Genomic DNA, 18676 nt, shown 5'->3' with positions numbered 1-18676 from the left:
AACATTTGTATATATATGTATATATATATTATATTATAATAATATCGAATATGTGGTAATAATTAGCACTTGCTTCTTATTCTAAATTACAAACAGCTTTAGCATAAGATAGTATTCACAGCCAATTATTAAACGTACTATAAATATTGTTTCGTTTTTTTCACATGCCCTTTGCCTTCGACTTAAAACTATTATTGTACTAAAGTTTTAAAAGTTACTCAATTAAGTTGTGTACGTACGTCTTTCCAGTTTCATATATTCTTAGTATGATAGATACATATGTATGTATGTGCGCATATAAATAAAAAATAATAATATACATATATGTATTTACTATATATTATATATATCTATGTATATATAAAATAATCATAATAATAATTAACTTTCTAAAACAGCTATTACAATGTACCCAAATAACAATGCATGTACAAAATGTTGTCCGTTACCTTTACTGCACTTCGCCTAAGTATCTCAGATTTAAAGGTTAAACGTGCCGCTATGCATCCGGTTGTAAAAATTCTCATTTACAACAATTTTTGCTATTACATTACATATATTGTCTACTTTCTAGGACTGACTATATTAAATGTACATGTTCATATGTATGCTCATAAAGTCTTAACCAAACAGAAAAGCCACATGTCGTATGAAACTTATTGACTTGGTTCAATACTTAGTGGGTTTTGTTTTGTCAATTGACTTCCACCCAAATAGACCATATTGGGTGAAAATCTATTGAATATTCCATACATACATATGTACATACATTTTAACAATAGTTTTGATTAACACTCTTAGACCGCTGGCGGGGAACCATAGCTTTATTGAGCCAGTGGAAGGTTTTTGCATTGTGACCATAAATTTAGCTTTTTTTTAAATCATATTTTAGAAATTACAAAAAAAATAAATAATGTTTAGCACAATTTCATGCTCTACTAAGTATCTATTCGAACTATTCTTTTTGTTCATACCTCATGTACATATTTACATTACGAAGGTCCGGACTCCGGAATATGTATGTATGTAAATACATTCTTATCATGGATACATTATATAAAAAATGAACTTGTTTGACTATTCATGTAATTTAACGATATTACATGTTATTGTTGTTGTCACTAGACCTTATATTGTCATAAGATGTATTTTTTATAAAGGACTGAGATAACATACTCCAAATATGATTAAATTACAATATATCGGTTTTTATCGTTTCTTAGAATACAAAATTGAGAAGCCAAAGCGAAAGAATAATGTAAATTTTTGAAAGCAAATAGTGTACTTGTAGTTCTGATCAAAATGTATAGAATAGCTTTAAAATCCAATAAAAAAAGATTAAATTTCAGTATTCAGTCATTCATTATGGAAGCATCGTGAATAATAAAATTTAATACGATTTTGCTTAGTTAAATATGTTGCCGGCAAAATATTATCACTCCGGTAAGAAATAAATGGGACTTATCTTATTTCATTTTTTGGTTCATCGATTGGTTTAAATATTTATGTTTTGTGTGTTTGTGTGTATTCAGTGTCTTTATTTATTTATGTTAAGGTACTTATATTTATATATTTAATCAATATTTTGGCATGCCCAAGCCTTACGAGTGTGCGTCCAATTTATTAAATTTTGGCGTTAGATCATGACACATAGTCACGATTTGAGTTAGCTGAGTATTCATCGATATAACGATTCGAAGCTGAAAATGCACATATACAACACATATCAAATTAATATTCAAATTTATCTTTGAAATTTTTATAAATCCATGATTGATGTAGGGTTTATGGAAATTAAGTTTACTTACAATCTTCCATTAATATAACTTGTGTATTTTCTATATTTGTACTAGATACAGAGTGTGGAATTAAGTTTAGCTCGTCGTCGCTCCATCGAGTTCTGGCACTAGAACGAGTTACAGCCATGGTTGGAGCTGAGTATAGGCTCAAGTTTGTCGGACTTATTACACCAGACATTGTGGAAATAGAACCGGCATATCCCAGCAGCTGGAAATTGTAATCCGCACGCACGCATATCAAAATTCATTAAAAACAATTTACACAACGTAATAAAATACTATAGGTATTTTATAAAATATATAAATAAATGCTTACCGATGTAGATTGCGAATGAAAGTGGTTAAAATATTCCCTTCCATTAGATGATGGATACATTTGCGTGCTAATACGACTTAAGGAGTTGGAAGCTGCTGGTGAAAGCTTACATCGTCCATTTTCAATATATGCATGTGGACTTGTTGATACCGGTGTCTGAGGTTGCGGTTGGGGTTGGGGTGAAGTAGATGTCACTAGAGTAGTGCAATGAACGCTATGTGAACTGGTATCTGTATTAATTGGACTGTGGTTGCCCTCTATGTTATTTGTATTTCTACTATTTTCTGGCTCCAAACCATTTTTTGTTATGCAAAGGGTATTATTAGTAATATTCGGAGAATGGTTTGTCGAGCCCGAGGGTGAAGGAGGTGAGTGAACCATTGCCAAGTCTCCGCTAGTCCGTATGATTGCTACTGGTCGTGCCATTGGTGGCAACATGGGCGGTAGCATTGTGCTATGATAATGAGTCGCTGGCGAAGTAGCCAATTTCGAATTCCTGAGTTGCTGATGAATTTGAAAATGCGGGGGATGGCTATGGGAAACGTGCGTATGTGGATGGGCATGCTGAAACGCATGATCAATAGTTCCTGTTGATATTGTTGTTGGGTGACCAGCATCTTGACAAACGTATGTGACAAAGTCTGAAATGTCATGGGATTCCGTAGAATACTTGTCAGCAACAGCACGATGACATTGGTCTTCGTCAATTATTGTTGAAGACCTTATATTTCCATGCTGGGGGTAATACAGAGTATTGACTGGGCTGATAGAAGACGAATGCAATGAAGGGCAATTCGGGTGGGAAATACCTACATAAATTTCAAAATATGTATAATAAAACTATTAACGAAGATTAAGTTAATGTGCACTAAGTATACATACCTTCTGGAGAGCGGAATTGAGGTGTTGGCCTATTGTTAAGCGACGTGTAGCGGTGCAAAGAAATCGCTGAGTCTGAATTGGCTGTTGAATCTCCATTTGAGTTATTATTTTCTGTTGCTCGAAGGATTACCGAAAAGCTACTGGTGCAGTTTTCAGCTGAAGTACTTGGCCGAGAAACAATCGGAGGCGAGTTACTTTGATCGACCTTACTGGCATCAGTGGACCCGCCATTGGGCGCTTCTGCGTGTAGTAACGGACTTTGTGATAAATGCATGCTCCTCTGATCTACAAAGTCAACTAAATAAAGTAAATATTAGTTTTTAATATAATTTAGACTATGTGTTTAGGGTTTACTAACTACTATAACCACCAGGAATTGGATTCGCTACAATTGCCGCAGTTTGAACTAAACTCTGGGAGCCAGGCATTGAAGATTCTGAATTCATTTGATATGTGTTGCAATCATAGGCAGCTCCCACGTTTTCCCTCTTAATAAGGTTTGAGTGGAGGTTATTGTCACTGGCTTCATCCAATATTGAATCTGGAATAAACATTTTAGAGTCGCCCCAGCATTCATTTGTTTATTTTTTAAAAATACCTTTCGACAATGTCCAGAGCTCCTGCGATGAGAATACTCCAGTCGCTAAAATAATATCATTACAAACAACTCCATTATAAGGATTGTGTCTCACGCCTTCATTTTTCATATCAACGCCATCTTCTTTTCTCTCCAAAGGATTATTATTTCGAGTATATAATGTCAAATTTGGCGAACTGGAATCCACTGCTTGTGCTGTTGACAATGCCGGATTAGCCGAATTATGAGTGTTTATGAAGTTAGCCAAATACAAATCCAACTCTCTGACAGAGACATTAATGTGATACGGATTGACACAAAGTCCTGGATGCAAGCATTCTGGGTTCTTTTCTAAGCGCTCCCCGTCTGTGCTTTCTAGGGGAATTGCTTTAAAAAGAATGACCATGACCAAATCGAGCCGCCAGACTTTGTCAGCTTGTCTGAGACAGTCTATGCGTCTCATTTTTCCTTTTTGGTCTGGATTTGATAGTACACAAATGGATTTACGTTTGCCGATTATTGATTGCACAAAATCCTCCCGACTTTCTTGTGTTATATCTTTTCTAAGTTTCCCAAGTAGGCGGGAAGCCCATTTTTGTTTAACCTCCGTCTTCTCATTCTAGAAATGAAATGTAAGAACATTTAGGAACGATAGTCATTTTAGTCTATCTTTTTGTTACTACCTGTAGTTCGTCCTTGCAATGTCTTTCCTCTTCTAAAGACATTCGTTTTTCGTGTTTTTTATAATATTTTCGTTTGGCGGCTTGTAAGTTAAACCAAGAGTATGAAAATGATTTGACGTACGGTAAAAGCGCCTCAATAAAGGGGTGAAATTCATCCTAAATTTAAAACAAAAGTAAACGACTTCAGTATGATTACAATAACACATATTTTTGCTTAGTAAAGGCTTCACATGTGCATCTAATAAATTCGTTTTGGTTGTAAAACAGAAACTAAACTAGACTTAAGAAAAACACACAGAGACATAGAGAGGAGAGGCGTAGTTACACAGGTAAATGGTAAACCAACTGGAATAATATAAAAACGAATTTTTTATGTTACATATATGTACATACATATGTACATATTGTTTGTATGCACATATAAATATGTATGTACTCCCAAAAATAATTTTTATTTAATGTAACAGAAAACGGAACACTGTTTGGGTTATACAATAGTAATGATTCAAATTTACTAGGAGCGCAATCAAAGAACATTTATAATATTTTACGAGTATACATACAATACTAGTACATAGTACAATAGTATGTACATAGGATATTATAGATACATAGACACGTTGTAAACAGCAAACGTTATTTCGTCAAGCATTCCCAATTAATGAAAGTAAATATTTCACTCAGGAGGGTAGGATGCAGATGCCGTAACTAACCATAAATGACTCGACAAAAATGGAATTATATAAATTACCTTTGAAGCGCACAAAAAGCTAATTCCTCTTTAAATAATAAACAAAAGCTTCGGAGCCCGAAGATTTTGATACTCTTGCAGATCGAATGTGGCATTACCAATGGTAGCAACTTTTTTTTGGTATTAATTAAAATAATAAAAAAATAAGAATTCTAACTTTAGGTCAGATTATAATCGATAACACACTTGGGCCTTAGAAATGGTTTGATGATATTTTTTTTCTATGGCAGAACTTTTTTTTTAATAATTTTTGAAAACTGGTATTTTTTTATAAGCTTTTTTCAGAGGTAGCGCTTGTTTTTTCACATAACTCTAGTATCTTACGTCTGGTTGTAAAGAACTTTGCTATTTTGAAAAGATAATTAAAACAGCTAGAAGGACACAGGATATATTTTTTTTCGACTTTACCTGAGTTTTTAAAGTCAAAATTTTGTAAAAAATACCTCACAAAAATCATCATTTTTGCATTTCAATGCTTTATATTTCCCAGACGGTAAGCTGAAATTACAAAATGTTTGGGCTTAACTTCTAGCTGTTTTAATTATCTTTTCAAAAAATATTTACAACCAGACGTAAGATACTAGAGTTATGTGAAAAAAACAAGCGCTACCTCTGAAAAAAGCTTTAAAAAAAATACCAGTTTTCAAAAATTCTTCAAAAAAAAGTTATGCCATAGAAAAAAACCATAATTCTTTAAAAAATTTTAAAGCCCCATATCTATTAGAAAAAGTCGGTTTGGATCCTTGAGGAAAAAAAATTTCGATTTTGTCGAGTAGTGTAATTATTGGAAGATGCAAAAAATGCGCGGGGTTTTTCGATCCATGGCAGCTACTTATGTATATCATATTAGATCTGATCCGAAAGTAGGTACATACATACATATGTATGTATACATGTACATTTATTTTGCAAGCAGAAAAAAGAAAGGTCTGTGCAAAGGTAGTCTGTGGCATAGTAGCCATATAATAGACAGATGGACAGATGTACATGTGTGTATATCGTGTATACTCGTGTCCGACCATAACGAAACTTTTTCAATCTATTCAGCGCTACATCTAGTTAAAATTCTAGTACTCCTGCAAGAGTATAGTACATAGTACAAAACTAGTTAAATAAAATGAATTTTCTGAAAAGATGAAAAATTTAACAAACGTGTGAAAACTATCTGTCACCAAAATAGTGGACTGAAGTGACGGTGGATCATTGTCAATAATATAACTTTTGTTGCACTATATGTACATATACATACATAATTATATATATGTATATATTGGTATATTCCTATATATACCTATATAAATCTACATTTGTATGCATGTATGTATATATGTACATATATGAAAATATAACTTTTATATGAATGTACGTACACAGAATGGTAACGATAAGATGACAAGATGCAATTGATGTGTGCAGTGTTTATTTAAATAAAGGTATACATACAGATATTTAACACAGAGACATCAAGATAAAAATTGGAATACCAAGTATTATTAAGACTTTAATTACATTTAAATTTGTTTAATATTTGATGAGAATATGGTTTGCGCATTTCTTTTCCTAAGCATCCAGAGTAATTTTCATACCTGACGATAAAATTAGTAAAATTTGATTATTGAAACCAATATTTTATTAAAATGGTTGTTATGCACGTATATTTATGTATTTGGGTAATGCTCACTTAATTATTTGCCAATTTTTTATAAGCTCATCCCTACAATTACATACACTTTCTTCCACCCTCGCCATTTACAGAAAAATAATATATCTATCGCAGACGAATATTTATAAAAAATGTGTTTCAACATTTTACCTGTCCTGTCGACGATGTTTGCAAATAAGAAGAAACGTCCGTCTCGATCATACAGCTTCTTAAAGTATCTGGTATGAACATACCTTAAAGCAGTCTTTTGTTCATCGAATTTTTTATAGTTTGGAATCCATTGACCATATGTATCTACAATAGAAATAATAAAAAATTCTCAATAGAAGATACTACATAAATCACACGAAATGAAGGCCCCAAGCTTTAGATACGATACCTTTGAAGATCCAATATTCCAATATATTCCAATGGTGTTGGTATCCGATTTGATAAAATCAGGACTAGCTGTGAACAAACACATACAATTGTGTTCAATGAAATAGTAGTGCCGCACCTCACTACTTTCAAAACTCTTTTTGAGATAGTTCTAGTCTTTCAAATTGAACAAGTGATACCTTTACGGAAAGCCTGGAATGTAGGCATTGGATAACCGAAGAAACCCCGTTACATTTGCATTCCATCTTCTTGTTTTACATGACATAAGCCGAATACCCATAAAATATGCTGTTCAATGAAATAGTAGTGTTTTTTTAGAAAATTAAAAAAAACAACGAAACTCAAATAAAAACATATATCTCATGTTCTTCATGTTTCTTGAGCTTTAATTTGTAGTTTTTTATCAATTTGGTTTTCATTGCGAACTTGCACGGGCCGGATATGGGTCATTAATCTCTTGCCAACGCTTCAATAAGATTTGAGCCAATAATCCATGAACCACTTGCTAAAACTAGGCTCTGGTTCACGGATTTGCAGTGTCAACAATGTATTTGGTATTCCAGCATAAGACTTCGATGAGATTTATATCTAGTTGGACAGTTGGCCTTGGAAAAACGTCGATATTTTCCGATAAAAATCAATTCCTAGCGAGCTTTTCTGGGTATTTTAAGTCATTATCCTGTTAAAAGATCCTTTTAACATGAATTTTTCAACTTTAATTTGAATTTAATGTATTCTAAAGTATGCCTACATACACAGTTTCGCTCAAAACCATAATATACTCAAACGCCAGGCTAGAAAGTACTAGCTTATATGAGCTGGGCCCCATAAGGCTCAGCCTTCCATGCCCAATGCTATTTTTTTCATGATTTTAAGTGGTAATTGAATTTCTGTGAATGCCAAACATATTCTTTTGAGTCTATCTTACCATATAATACAACTTTACTATCATCAGTCAAAAGTATTTTTGTCACTGTGACACAGGCCATTCCACATGCGTTTTTCCAAACTGAAGTCGTGCACCCATGTACTCTTAGACCCAAACGCGGAGCTTTCTGGGACTTCTTGCATTCAAATAATGTGTAATCAACCGTCTAAGAACCGTCACATCACTGACAGAGCGATTTAAAATTTTTTTCATAATTTTTGAGGATATTAAAGGCCTGGTCTTGCCTTCGACCATCGCCGACCATCCTCTAAAAAATAATTTTTTCGCATACAAAATCGATTTGCAGTCTACTTCTTTTAGTTAATTGGGTTAAATATAATAGTGAGAGTGCATACAACTTAGTTTTCAATTCCAATATACCTCCTGCCTTAAGTTTTTAGTCTAACTCTTAAGTATCCTCTTCTGGACCGAGCAATGATTTCTTTAACGCTTCAAAATCAAAAGTACCGATATGTCCAAAACTTTCTTTCATCAAATTATTCGATATCTGAATTGAGCTTGCGGATGGTGGCTTATTTAAATTAATTTGCTTTGTTTTTTCATTTTTAAAAATTAATTTAATCTAGCACTACTATTTCATTGAACAGAAGATATCATGGGTAGTTATCTAAAGTCATGAAAAACAAGAATTTGGAATGCAAATGTAACGGGGTTTCTTCGGTTATCCAATGCCTACATTCCAGGCTTTCCGTAAAGGTATCACTTGTTCAATTTGAAAGACTAGAACTATCTCAAAAAGAGTTTTGAAAGTAGTGAGGTGCGGCACTACTATTTCATTGAACACAACTGTACATAAAGCTACAGTATGTCAAGTCCAAATTAATTTTCTTCAAAACAAAATTTTTTTTTTTATTTGAGAGTGCTGCTATGTACAAATGATTTATTTACTATCATAAAAGTACTTACATATTTGGATATGTAAATATATACGAACTTTAGGATTAGTGTTTAATACAAAAAAACCTTAGGAGCCGAAACTCTGGTAAAAAATTTGTGTAATATCCAGATACTTATGTATGTATATGACAGTAAACACAACACATTATCATTGTTTGGATAATACTCGTAGCCAATTTCCGTTAATATTTCCTGCCAAAGATTACACAATCCTGTGTGGCTATTCTATATTACACAATCACGAAATATATCTACATATCTGCATATATATAAATATATAGATATAATCACACACACAAACACACACGCATATTGTACTTTTTCTTTATTTTTTTTTTAGGAAAGCATTGAATATGAATGTTTACATGTGTATGTATGTTTGGTATTCACCGAATGCACCAGACCTAGTGACACATGATAAATATACAACATGCGCGTACATACATATGTATGTACATTCATACAATGTATGTAAGTCTACCGAATTCTTTAACACAACCGAAAGATGACAGAGGAGTTTCGTTATGCAAAGCAAGTACCTGCAGACTAAATTTAAAATTGGCAATTCAGTTGGTGACTGTGTGGACTGGACTCTGTTCTCGTATCCAACTAACAAACAAATACATCGGTTTTGGGAGGGCCTAGTGCCTCTTACTTGGAAAACAAACGGAATCGTTCTAAAAATGGATTCTTCAATGCCTGAGCGAACTCGGACCGCAAGAGTGAGGCCCACGAGAACGAGAGAGCTCATTGTAATTCGTAGTGCGCCTGTGCCACAAAGAATGCTACGAAAGAAATGTGAATTGCAAGAAATAGCCATACCATCCTCTGTTCTGTGCCATGCAGACGATTAATAATGAACCGTGACTCTATAGTATTAGGTTTTACATTCAATTTAAAATGTTCAATTTTCAATTTCAATATATTTATTAAATATAAATAAGCATATTAATGGCTACATACGTAGCCTGCTATTTAAGTTTCTAGCCTAACTATGAAAAACACAACTTAGGCGTTCTATGGTTTTATTATTTTTAAAAACATTCTCCAGGAATAGAAACTCTTCTTTGGAACTTTTAAACCTTTTTTCACAGCACTTTTGGCACTCAGAAAAAGTATCTATAAATCAGGCCTTAATCAGCGTTTTTTTTTGCTTTTAAACATCCATACCGTTGATTATTGATTTTTTTTCGATTTAATATTTATACATTCATGATTCGTAACCTGATGATGCTAACACATCTTTTAAAGCACAACGATCGTATATTTTGAAAATTTTATTTTTTTTTATTGTGTGGGATTCCCATGCTACCACACCTTTTTTACCACGAAGTGATCATGGAAAACCTTATTAATGGTCGTCTCCTAATGCCCTAAGATACCTCAATCTCACAGAATGTGACATGACGATCCTGCTCAATCATTTCGCGCACAGCATCGATATTTTTTCATCGCGTCCACTTGCAATCCAAAATGGCCCAGACTTACCGTGCATGGAAAACGGAAATTGCAAAAAGCGAAGGCATGTGCGTGTGCTCATGTGTGGCAGTATGCTGTCGACATTGGGAATGCCAGCGCCAAATCGTTCGCTGCACGATGCTATGATTGAGATGAGCTGGCCGAAGGAGGCCGAACAGATGTCCTGCTGTTTAATGCGGATCAGAAGGATGTGTACGATTCGCTTATGAAGGTTGTTGAGGAGGGAACGGGATGCTCCCGTTGCATCTCTCGATGCTCCCGGTGGGACAGACGTCATTTCGTTGATTCTGGCAACAACTCGGTCAAGATCTCAAATTGCAACCTAGAGAATTGCTGCCACATGGTTGGAAGGCGGTCGAACTGCACATTCTGCTTAGAATCTGCCGATAAAAGTTCTCACGGTTATGGCATTGCACAAAATTATAATAATCTTGATTGGATTAGTGAACGGGCAATACAAGCAGCGAAAAATAAGGACGTCGGTAACCTGAATTCCATTATTCAAGATCAAATCGCTGGAGAGCTGCATTCATACAAATCCGTTGACAGCGTGACCGACGAGGATGAAGCTACAAATCATCCCATGGAATTTTTAAACTGGATTGTTGCGCCAGGAACTGCCGCATAATTTACTGCTGAAGGTGGGATCGATCAAAATCATTTTGCGGAATCTAAATCATCCGAAATTGTGCAACGGTACGCGGTTGTCCGTCAAGAAACTGATGAACGATTTGGTTCAAGCGACAATTATCAAGGGACAATTCAAGGGATAGTTAGTCCTTATCCCACGAATTCCGATTATTCCAACTAATCTTCCATTCCAATTCAAAAGGATTCAGTTCCCGTTCAATTGCCTTTTGCGATGACAATTAATAAATCGCAAGGCCAATCTTTGGAAGTCTGTGGTTTTTGTTTGTTTTTGCCCGGAAAAAAAATCTAAAAATATTGTTTCCATTCCATTCAAATATATAATATTGAAATTTGAACTATTTTTTTTATTATCAATCTGGAGTTTATCTGAAGGCGTTAAAATGGGGCGAGACAACGTTCGACGGGTCCGCTAGTATTTTATATTTTTAATTATTTTGCTACATCTGTCTACATGTAAATTCTACATTTCCTCCGCCTGCGCCACTGCACAGGGCAGAGTGTGTGCGAGCGAGGAAGAGAATAAGTAGCGACTGCTGTTCTGAGAGGGGCAGGGTAAGCCACTGAAAATTATTAATTCTGGCTATAATAATGTTCCGATCTGTACAAGATTCGTCAATCTGATAGATATGGCCATTATCTACGATACTCCATTTTCTCGAATCTTCAAAATTGTGGATGAGGGGTTATTAAGCTAGAGAGAGAGCCTTGCTGCTATTGCTTCTTTTACCTCAACTGCATTCAGCGTTGGGCCAAGATGCATCACGCCTTCATGCAGATGATGAAAGTGAAGGCGGAGCAGTAGAATGGCACTACCAACGCAATAAAACTGTTTCTGCAGCAAGGAAGAGAATCAACAGTAAGTGCGGGCACGATTGTAAGGCTCCTTTTTCATCCGGGTCCGTAGAACCAGTTCCATGTCAGCGTCTAAAAATAAGAATTATGGTAATATAAGTGCAACCACAGGAAGAGAAGAGGCACACTTTGTTTCAACTCACTTTACATATCCATATCCAAATCAGCTGCTTCTTCTCCGTTCTCCTTTCTGTCATATGGCCAGACTATTTTTTAAATTTTACATGTCTTTAAAGTATTAACATATTTTTTCCCTGCAAGAGAATATTATTATAAATAATGTTTATTAATATATTCATAATGATACCTCTCAATGCACAATTGAATGTTTCGGGGAAAATTGTTTCCCAGTCCGTGATTTCCTTTGGGAATACGAGACCACCTTATATAATTGCATCATAGTCTCTAGGACACTTCGTGTGCATCTGTCTACGTAAAAGCATAAAAAAAAACTCTATTTAATGTAATTTAAAAAAAAGGTAAAAATCCCATATATTGGAAAATAGCTGAGCGAAATTAGTAGAGAAAGTGTCTGCTTCTACTAAATCCAATCAATGTTTTAAACAAAAATATAAAGCTATGTTTTTTTAGAAGCGGTTCGGGACATTTTAGGAGAAAGATGTGCGCGAAAACAATGAGGTGTTTTTTAAGGAAAGTTTTGTCGGCATAGCATTGTATACCTTCGGCTCTTCTTCTAAACTTAGAACAGTCGGAACAGTCAAAAATAAGGTCAGCATATACTAGAAAAGAATCCGAATGTAATTGCTGATATGAGAACAAAAAACCAAATGAAATATTTTAATAATGAAGACAAATAGAATCTAATTAATGCAGCATTATATAAATGACAATTATATATATGGTATAATTTATTATTTTTATTAGTTTTCATAACTATAAAACAAATATTGTTTTCAAAACATTTCGTCTTCACGGTGATCGGTACGGAAGGCGTCCGTGCTGCTGATTGTCAGACACATTACTTTGCCAATAAAATATTGGGAAGCCCATGATATGCCTGGGGAAAAGCGGATGTCTGAGCAGTGTAACCGTTCGGAATGCAGTGCACACCTCTGGTCACACCACTGGCCGCTAGAAGAATATACATATGACATTTGTTTGCTAGCAAACAGTTTTTGGATCTGAAAACTAGGCTTTAAAAAAAAAAAGCAGGTTAATACCAGAAAAGCAGCCGATGGTATTGGATGGTATTTTTTTAGGCCCCAGCTAAATATACAAAATTTCTATTTTCCGTCGCGATTGCCTTCAGCAATTTTTAATATGTCGCCCTTTCGGTGGAACAATCCTATATTTTACTAGGGTCTAGCAAAATTCCATCGGCTGCTTTTCTAGTATTCGGATTCTTCTTCAATATTGATCTTGCATTAGCGTTTGGTCTGCCGCCGCTTACAACATTACCGCTCGTTTCTTCTTAGCTTGGCACTAGTCATCATGTGCTCCAACCATTACTTGTCAACCCTTCGCCTAATGGATCCCACCAATAAAGAAAAGTCATTTTGGTGGTCAATCTTTCCTATTTCTACACTCTGCTAGCGCACAGCAGAGCCCTTACGTAGAGATTGGAGATTTGGGATTTGAGATTTCCATCCTTTTTGGGTTTCGGGAATGGCGGGATAATTTAAACCTGAAGATCCGAACGGAATCCAACATAAGTTATTAGATAATTTGCCCGCTAGTGGAATCGGTGCGAATCGAGTTATATCAGCTTTTAGCTGATTTGATGTTGCCTTTCTTATTTAATTAATATAATACTATGTATGAACATTTGCAAGGTAACTTCTGAGAAGTGTGTTCCGTTCCACACCAAAAAGCATTTTATCGACGCTTTGCTAAAAAAGCTTTTTTTAACTTGCATATACCTGAAACTCTTATATGATTCGAAAAAAAGATAACGCATATTCACATGTGTGTGGAACACACACCACAGTTTCCAGGAATCTTTATACGGTAGGTAGGGCCATCTGAATTTAGTTCTTAAAACGACCATGCGCACTAAGTTCGTATACGAGCTTTTGCGTATATTACCGGACTCTAACTCTTATAATAAAAAATATGTATTCAATTTGTTTCCATTGACATAAGTAGCTGGCTATCAACATTTACTAACATATTGTATTAGAAATAACGTTGTTCTGAATTAAAAATATGTAAACTATACCTATTCAATTGTTATTAACTTTGTTTTTGCTTCACATACCATATACTTGAAAGGAAAGTTTTAATTCGTTGAACGGTTTAATACTCTAGCGGAAACACACGTCCATAAATACATACATGCGAGTAAATACGTACTATATGTATGTATGCATATGGAACGTATATATGTATATGGAATATTATGTTTTACATATCTTTGTGGCTCTCTTGATTTTCATAGACGTTCTTCTCTTCTGAGCCTTTATAGTGTTGTCAACCCTAAAGTGAAAACACCCTATACATATACATAAAAACGAAAAATAACCAAAGTGCTTAACGTAAAAAAAAACTGTCAAAAATATTAACAATCTATTTAACAAAAAAAAAAATGACTTAATTCCAGTCAAGTTCCTAAAAAAAATAATATCAAACCACAAGTTTTAAGTAATGCTTCAATATTTAAAAATTTGAATTGAACAGTTTCCATCCATTCCCTCATCCGACCCATGTCCTATGTATACCATTAATTTCGAAAATGTATATATATATGTCTGCATTAAAGTTATATATTTCCAACATTCGCATGTTTTAGTAAACACAAAAGTCGGCAGTTTTCAGTAATGAATTTTATTAATCCCCAATATATAGATACATATGAAATGTACACACTTAATGTATACATAGATCAATATATGGATATGCTAAGTGTAAATCATCTGGAGTTGTTCAAGCATTGTTTAAGCTTGCATAATCATATTTCGGATAACTCATTCTGCCATTGAATATGTGTATGTACATACATATGTAGTATGTTTATATGTGTATCACAAGTGGAAATATATGTTTTCATGATTAATAAGGACATCAGACCGTTTGTGACTATTTTCTTATTGCAGTATGGCAAGCATAATATTAATAGCATGCCTTGCTATATTGGGACTAATCATTGCAATAGCTTTGTTTCTGGCGGGTGGGTATTTGTGGTGGAGACACAAAAGATCGCAGTTGCAGTTTATTGAGCCCAATGAAGACGAAGAGTCTAGTAGCTACAGTCTAAGGTGAGTAGTATCACGCCATTTATTTTATTTTTTATTATATTTCTGCAGGGATTCCACAAAGACTTACTAAAGAATATATATACAATATTCACAACTAGCCTTCGTTAATAGTATTATTTTCTTACTATAGTTTGCAAAAGTAAACATTTCTGATAGCAAATTTGTTTAGTGTTTAAAAGAAATGAACCATTCAATCCCAATACTATATTTGATATTAAATGTACAGAGCTGCTCAGGACATCGATTCCGGAAATCCGCCTAGTAAACCACAAGTGCCGGTGGCGCAAACGATTACAACTCCCCTTCAAAATAACATCAATCGGAAATTGAATGGATTCTTAAGCCTTAGAACTCCCCTAATTGGGTATGTAGCTGTTTGTATATTCAATGCTTTTATCGATTTCAAAGACCGAATATGATTATTACCGCAGGTATTCTAAATTTATTTAAAATTCATATTTTTTAGTGGCTCGTCACCTGCACAAGCCAAAGCACAAAATGCTTCTACAGGGGGGAATACAAATGATGGTACCTCAAAAGATTCTGCGGTAAGCATAAGTCAAACTGTCTCTTTGTAAAATTGAATAAGCTATTATTTCTTAATAATTATACACTAATTGTCAAACAGAAAAAACAGAACAAAGGTCAAAAACCGCACATCAGTCTCAGTTATTAAATATATACACTTCTCTCCATCTTAGAATAAAAGTATTTCCATGACAGACATGTACCTGGACAGCACGGACTCCAGTGAAAATGTCGGGCAAATACATTTCTCTTTGGAATATGATTTTCAAAATACAACATTAATTTTAAAAGTTCTTCAAGGAAAAGAACTACCAGCTAAAGATTTAAGTGGGACTTCGGACCCATATGTTCGTGTAACCTTGCTACCAGACAAGAAACACAGATTAGAAACTAAAATAAAACGACGAACTTTAAATCCGCGATGGAACGAAACATTTTATTTTGAGGGATTTCCGATACAAAAACTTCAGTCACGCGTGAGAATACTTTTATATTATCTTTCATTACCTGATCTTTAAATTAATACTAAAATAATATATCTACATTCAATTTATACAGGTACTACACTTACATGTTTTTGATTACGACCGGTTCTCCCGTGATGACTCTATAGGAGAAGTATTTCTTCCTTTATGCCAGGTAAACGTTTTGAATTTATCTCAATTTAAAGTCGCACCATATCGGACTACAATAGTATATATTTTGCTTTGTTTTTTTTTATTAAGCCATACCCACCCATACCGTTTTCATATTTGTAACTACATTTTTTCGCAAAACTCAGTATGATATATATATGTAAATGTTTGGGTGTATTGCGTAAGAACGGTCATAGCCGCAGCCTGTTTCTAAGATTTAGATTTCAAAGTACTATTAAATTCGTTAGACCAACATACGTGATATTCTTAGGTTGATTTTGCCGGTAAGCAGTCATTTTGGAAGGCATTAAAACCACCAGCAAAGGATAAATGTGGAGAACTTCTGTCTTCGCTTTGCTATCACCCCTCGAACTCGATTTTGACGTTAACATTAATTAAAGCGAGGAACCTAAAAGCGAAGGATATAAACGGAAAATCTGGTAAGAATTCGTCTCGCGCACATTTTAAATATAATATAAAATAAAAACATTTCTGTCAAACATTTTTTGATAGATATCAACTTTGTTTTATAATTACATCCCTCCTTTGACGTGATCTTTAACCATTTTATTTTGAATTAACTTTAGACCCCTATGTGAAGGTGTGGCTTCAGTTTGGTGACAAGCGAGTAGAGAAAAGAAAAACGCCTATATTTACATGTACATTAAATCCAGTGTTTAATGAATCATTCAGCTTCAACGTTCCATGGGAAAAAATAAGAGAATGCTCTTTGGATGTTATGGTGATGGATTTTGATAACATTGGGCGGAATGAGTTAATAGGACGAATTCTATTAGCCGGTAAGAACAACTAATTATTATAGTTCAGTGTATAATATTAATACATTATTGTTTTCCGACTATTATTGATATATGAACAATATTATGTATATATATTCATAGGAAAAAATGGTTCTGGTGCGTCGGAAACTAAACATTGGCAGGACATGATTTCAAAGCCCAGACAAACTGTAGTACAATGGCATCGCTTAAAACCTGAGTAAATTTAAGATTTAACTTTCAATTTGAGAATATGATAACAACAGTGTATGCATGCACATACATATGTACATGGATTTATACATACCATTATCATACCATGCAAACACACACAATTAGCAGTATTTAATACAGTCTGCACAAAACATAAGTATAAACGCATTGCACATTGGTTGGATATTTAAAATTTAATACCGAGCGAACGAATACGGATACTACAGAAAATAAATCTAACTTCACTTATTGCTCTGAGGTTTCAAAGCCTCAAAAACCTCTCTGAGCAATACTTAGTTTTATGATTACTTGCCTAGGTAGATATATGTACAAATATACGAGTATTTGTATTTGTGCGTGCATGTACTTACATACATATACCCATCTGGGTTCTGATTATGGTTTTTGGATATCAAGGTTCGTTGAATTGTCTTTAAATTTCTATTCATTTTCAATTTCATGAAAAAGAACGCGGCTAAAATCCATTCGAACTGAATTTTTCGTTGAACAAATGGGCATAGTAGTAATTTGTCTTAGCTTGATTAGCTAAATAAATTATTGGTAGCAATAATAATAATAATTGTATCAGATTTATTTTATCGGCGAAGCGTGTTTAATATAATGTAATCAAATAGACAACCCACAAAAACTAAAAGAAATATATTAAAATGTATATAATACAATTGAATTGTTAAATATATTAGATTAAAATAATCTAATAAACTCGTAAAACGACATTGTTACAAGTTACATAAAGCGAATTGTTGTTTCTTTTACAATAAAAGAATATAAAAGTACGATAAAGGTCATATTAATTTTAAATATAGTTTTATCACAAAGTATAAAGTATGATAGGGCTATAGGTTATAGACATTATTTGATTAGAAAAATGAATGCATTAACAGAATACAAATTGAAAATTTTTAATAGTAACTATAAAAAATTAGCCAACCATTGCCGGAACAAGCGTCTACTGCGAAAAAGTGCAAAAATAAAATGACATTTAAATTAAGAATTAACAATAAAGAGATTTATAATTGATGCATTGAAACTGAGTTTGAAAAACGAAAAATCGAAAATACAACCCACCTTGAAATTACATATTTGTTATATACCTGTTATAATATTATTAAACTAATTTATGAATATTACATAGCTGCAAATAAAGCATTTTAAACTTAAATTTTTGATATTTAATGATAACGGGTTTTAATGTTGAATTGTGGGAAATCGCAATATATGTATGTACATACAAATGTGCTTAGTACATACTGTAAGAGTAGTTTCGCTGACGTCACATATGTACATTATATATGTCAGGATGGCAAGCTGAGTTTATATAACACAGACTTATGGCTCTTTTATGAGAAGAAAATTAATTAATTAAATAAGTGAAAATACAAAAAAAAAATTATATTAGAGAAGTTAT

The 18676-nt window shown here is 33.7% G+C and overlaps 2 protein-coding genes and 1 long non-coding RNA gene across 9 annotated transcripts; 1 reads left to right on the top strand and 2 right to left on the bottom strand.

Moving 5' to 3' along the window:
• Positions 1-7: 7 nt before the first annotated feature.
• Positions 8-9785, bottom strand: LOC111070762 (nuclear factor 1 A-type). Of its 4 annotated transcripts, none has more exons than XM_022361610.2 (10): positions 9718-9785; positions 7051-7118; positions 6822-6965; positions 4258-4413; positions 3596-4193; positions 3356-3538; positions 2998-3294; positions 2116-2924; positions 1809-2007; positions 8-1700 (listed from the first exon to the last, which is right to left on the bottom strand). In XM_022361610.2, exons 3-10 carry the CDS (start codon positions 6900-6902, stop codon positions 1642-1644), a joined length of 2382 nt encoding a protein of 793 aa, XP_022217302.2. In that variant the 5' UTR covers positions 6903-6965; positions 7051-7118; positions 9718-9785; the 3' UTR covers positions 8-1641. The 4 variants fall into 4 exon arrangements, with proteins under 4 accessions (XP_022217302.2, XP_022217298.2, XP_022217301.2 ...); XM_022361606.2 differs by lacking the exon at positions 9718-9785 and adding an exon at positions 9435-9599; XM_022361609.2 differs by lacking the exon at positions 9718-9785 and adding an exon at positions 8905-9075.
• A 1655-nt stretch (positions 9786-11440) lies between these two features.
• LOC111070789 lies at positions 11441-14143 on the bottom strand. Its single transcript, XR_002607406.2, has 4 exons — positions 14096-14143; positions 12185-12306; positions 12021-12131; positions 11441-11949 (listed from the first exon to the last, which is right to left on the bottom strand). It is a non-coding gene; the product is annotated as an uncharacterized LOC111070789 (long non-coding RNA).
• Positions 13970-18425, top strand: LOC111070787 (synaptotagmin-7). 4 transcript variants are annotated; one of them, XM_022361697.2, is made up of 9 exons: positions 13970-14045; positions 14931-15092; positions 15319-15456; positions 15559-15640; positions 15794-16096; positions 16179-16259; positions 16527-16695; positions 16843-17055; positions 17158-18425. In XM_022361697.2, exons 2-9 carry the CDS (start codon positions 14932-14934, stop codon positions 17256-17258), a joined length of 1248 nt encoding a protein of 415 aa, XP_022217389.1. In that variant the 5' UTR covers positions 13970-14045; position 14931; the 3' UTR covers positions 17259-18425. The 4 variants fall into 4 exon arrangements, with proteins under 4 accessions (XP_022217389.1, XP_022217387.1, XP_022217388.1 ...); XM_022361695.2 differs by having other exon boundaries at positions 13977-14109; XM_022361696.2 differs by having other exon boundaries at positions 13998-14045; positions 14903-15092.
• Positions 18426-18676: the final 251 nt, after the last annotated feature.

Source organism: Drosophila obscura, unplaced genomic scaffold, assembly GCF_018151105.1.
Source record: "Drosophila obscura isolate BZ-5 IFL unplaced genomic scaffold, ASM1815110v1 contig_187, whole genome shotgun sequence".
NCBI lineage: Eukaryota > Metazoa > Arthropoda > Insecta > Diptera > Drosophilidae > Drosophila > Drosophila obscura.
The sequence above is the reverse complement of the archived record's forward strand: the minus strand, read 5'-3'. Positions and strand labels throughout refer to the sequence as shown.

Coding starts and splice junctions, on each gene's coding strand:
- LOC111070787 (XM_022361697.2), top strand. CDS start 14,932: ATGGCAAGCATAATATTAATAGCATGCCTTGCTATATTGGGACTAATC. Junction 15,457..15,558: donor CTTAGAACTCCCCTAATTGG/GTATGTAGCTGT, acceptor CATATTTTTTAG/TGGCTCGTCACCTGCACAAG. Junction 16,696..16,842: donor GGATATAAACGGAAAATCTG/GTAAGAATTCGT, acceptor AATTAACTTTAG/ACCCCTATGTGAAGGTGTGG.
- LOC111070762 (XM_022361610.2), bottom strand. CDS start 6,902: ATGTTCATACCAGATACTTTAAGAAGCTGTATGATCGAGACGGACGTT. Junction 3,295..3,355: donor AATTCCTGGTGGTTATAGTA/GTTAGTAAACCC, acceptor TACTTTATTTAG/TTGACTTTGTAGATCAGAGG. Junction 1,701..1,808: donor AGTTATATTAATGGAAGATT/GTAAGTAAACTT, acceptor GTGCATTTTCAG/CTTCGAATCGTTATATCGAT.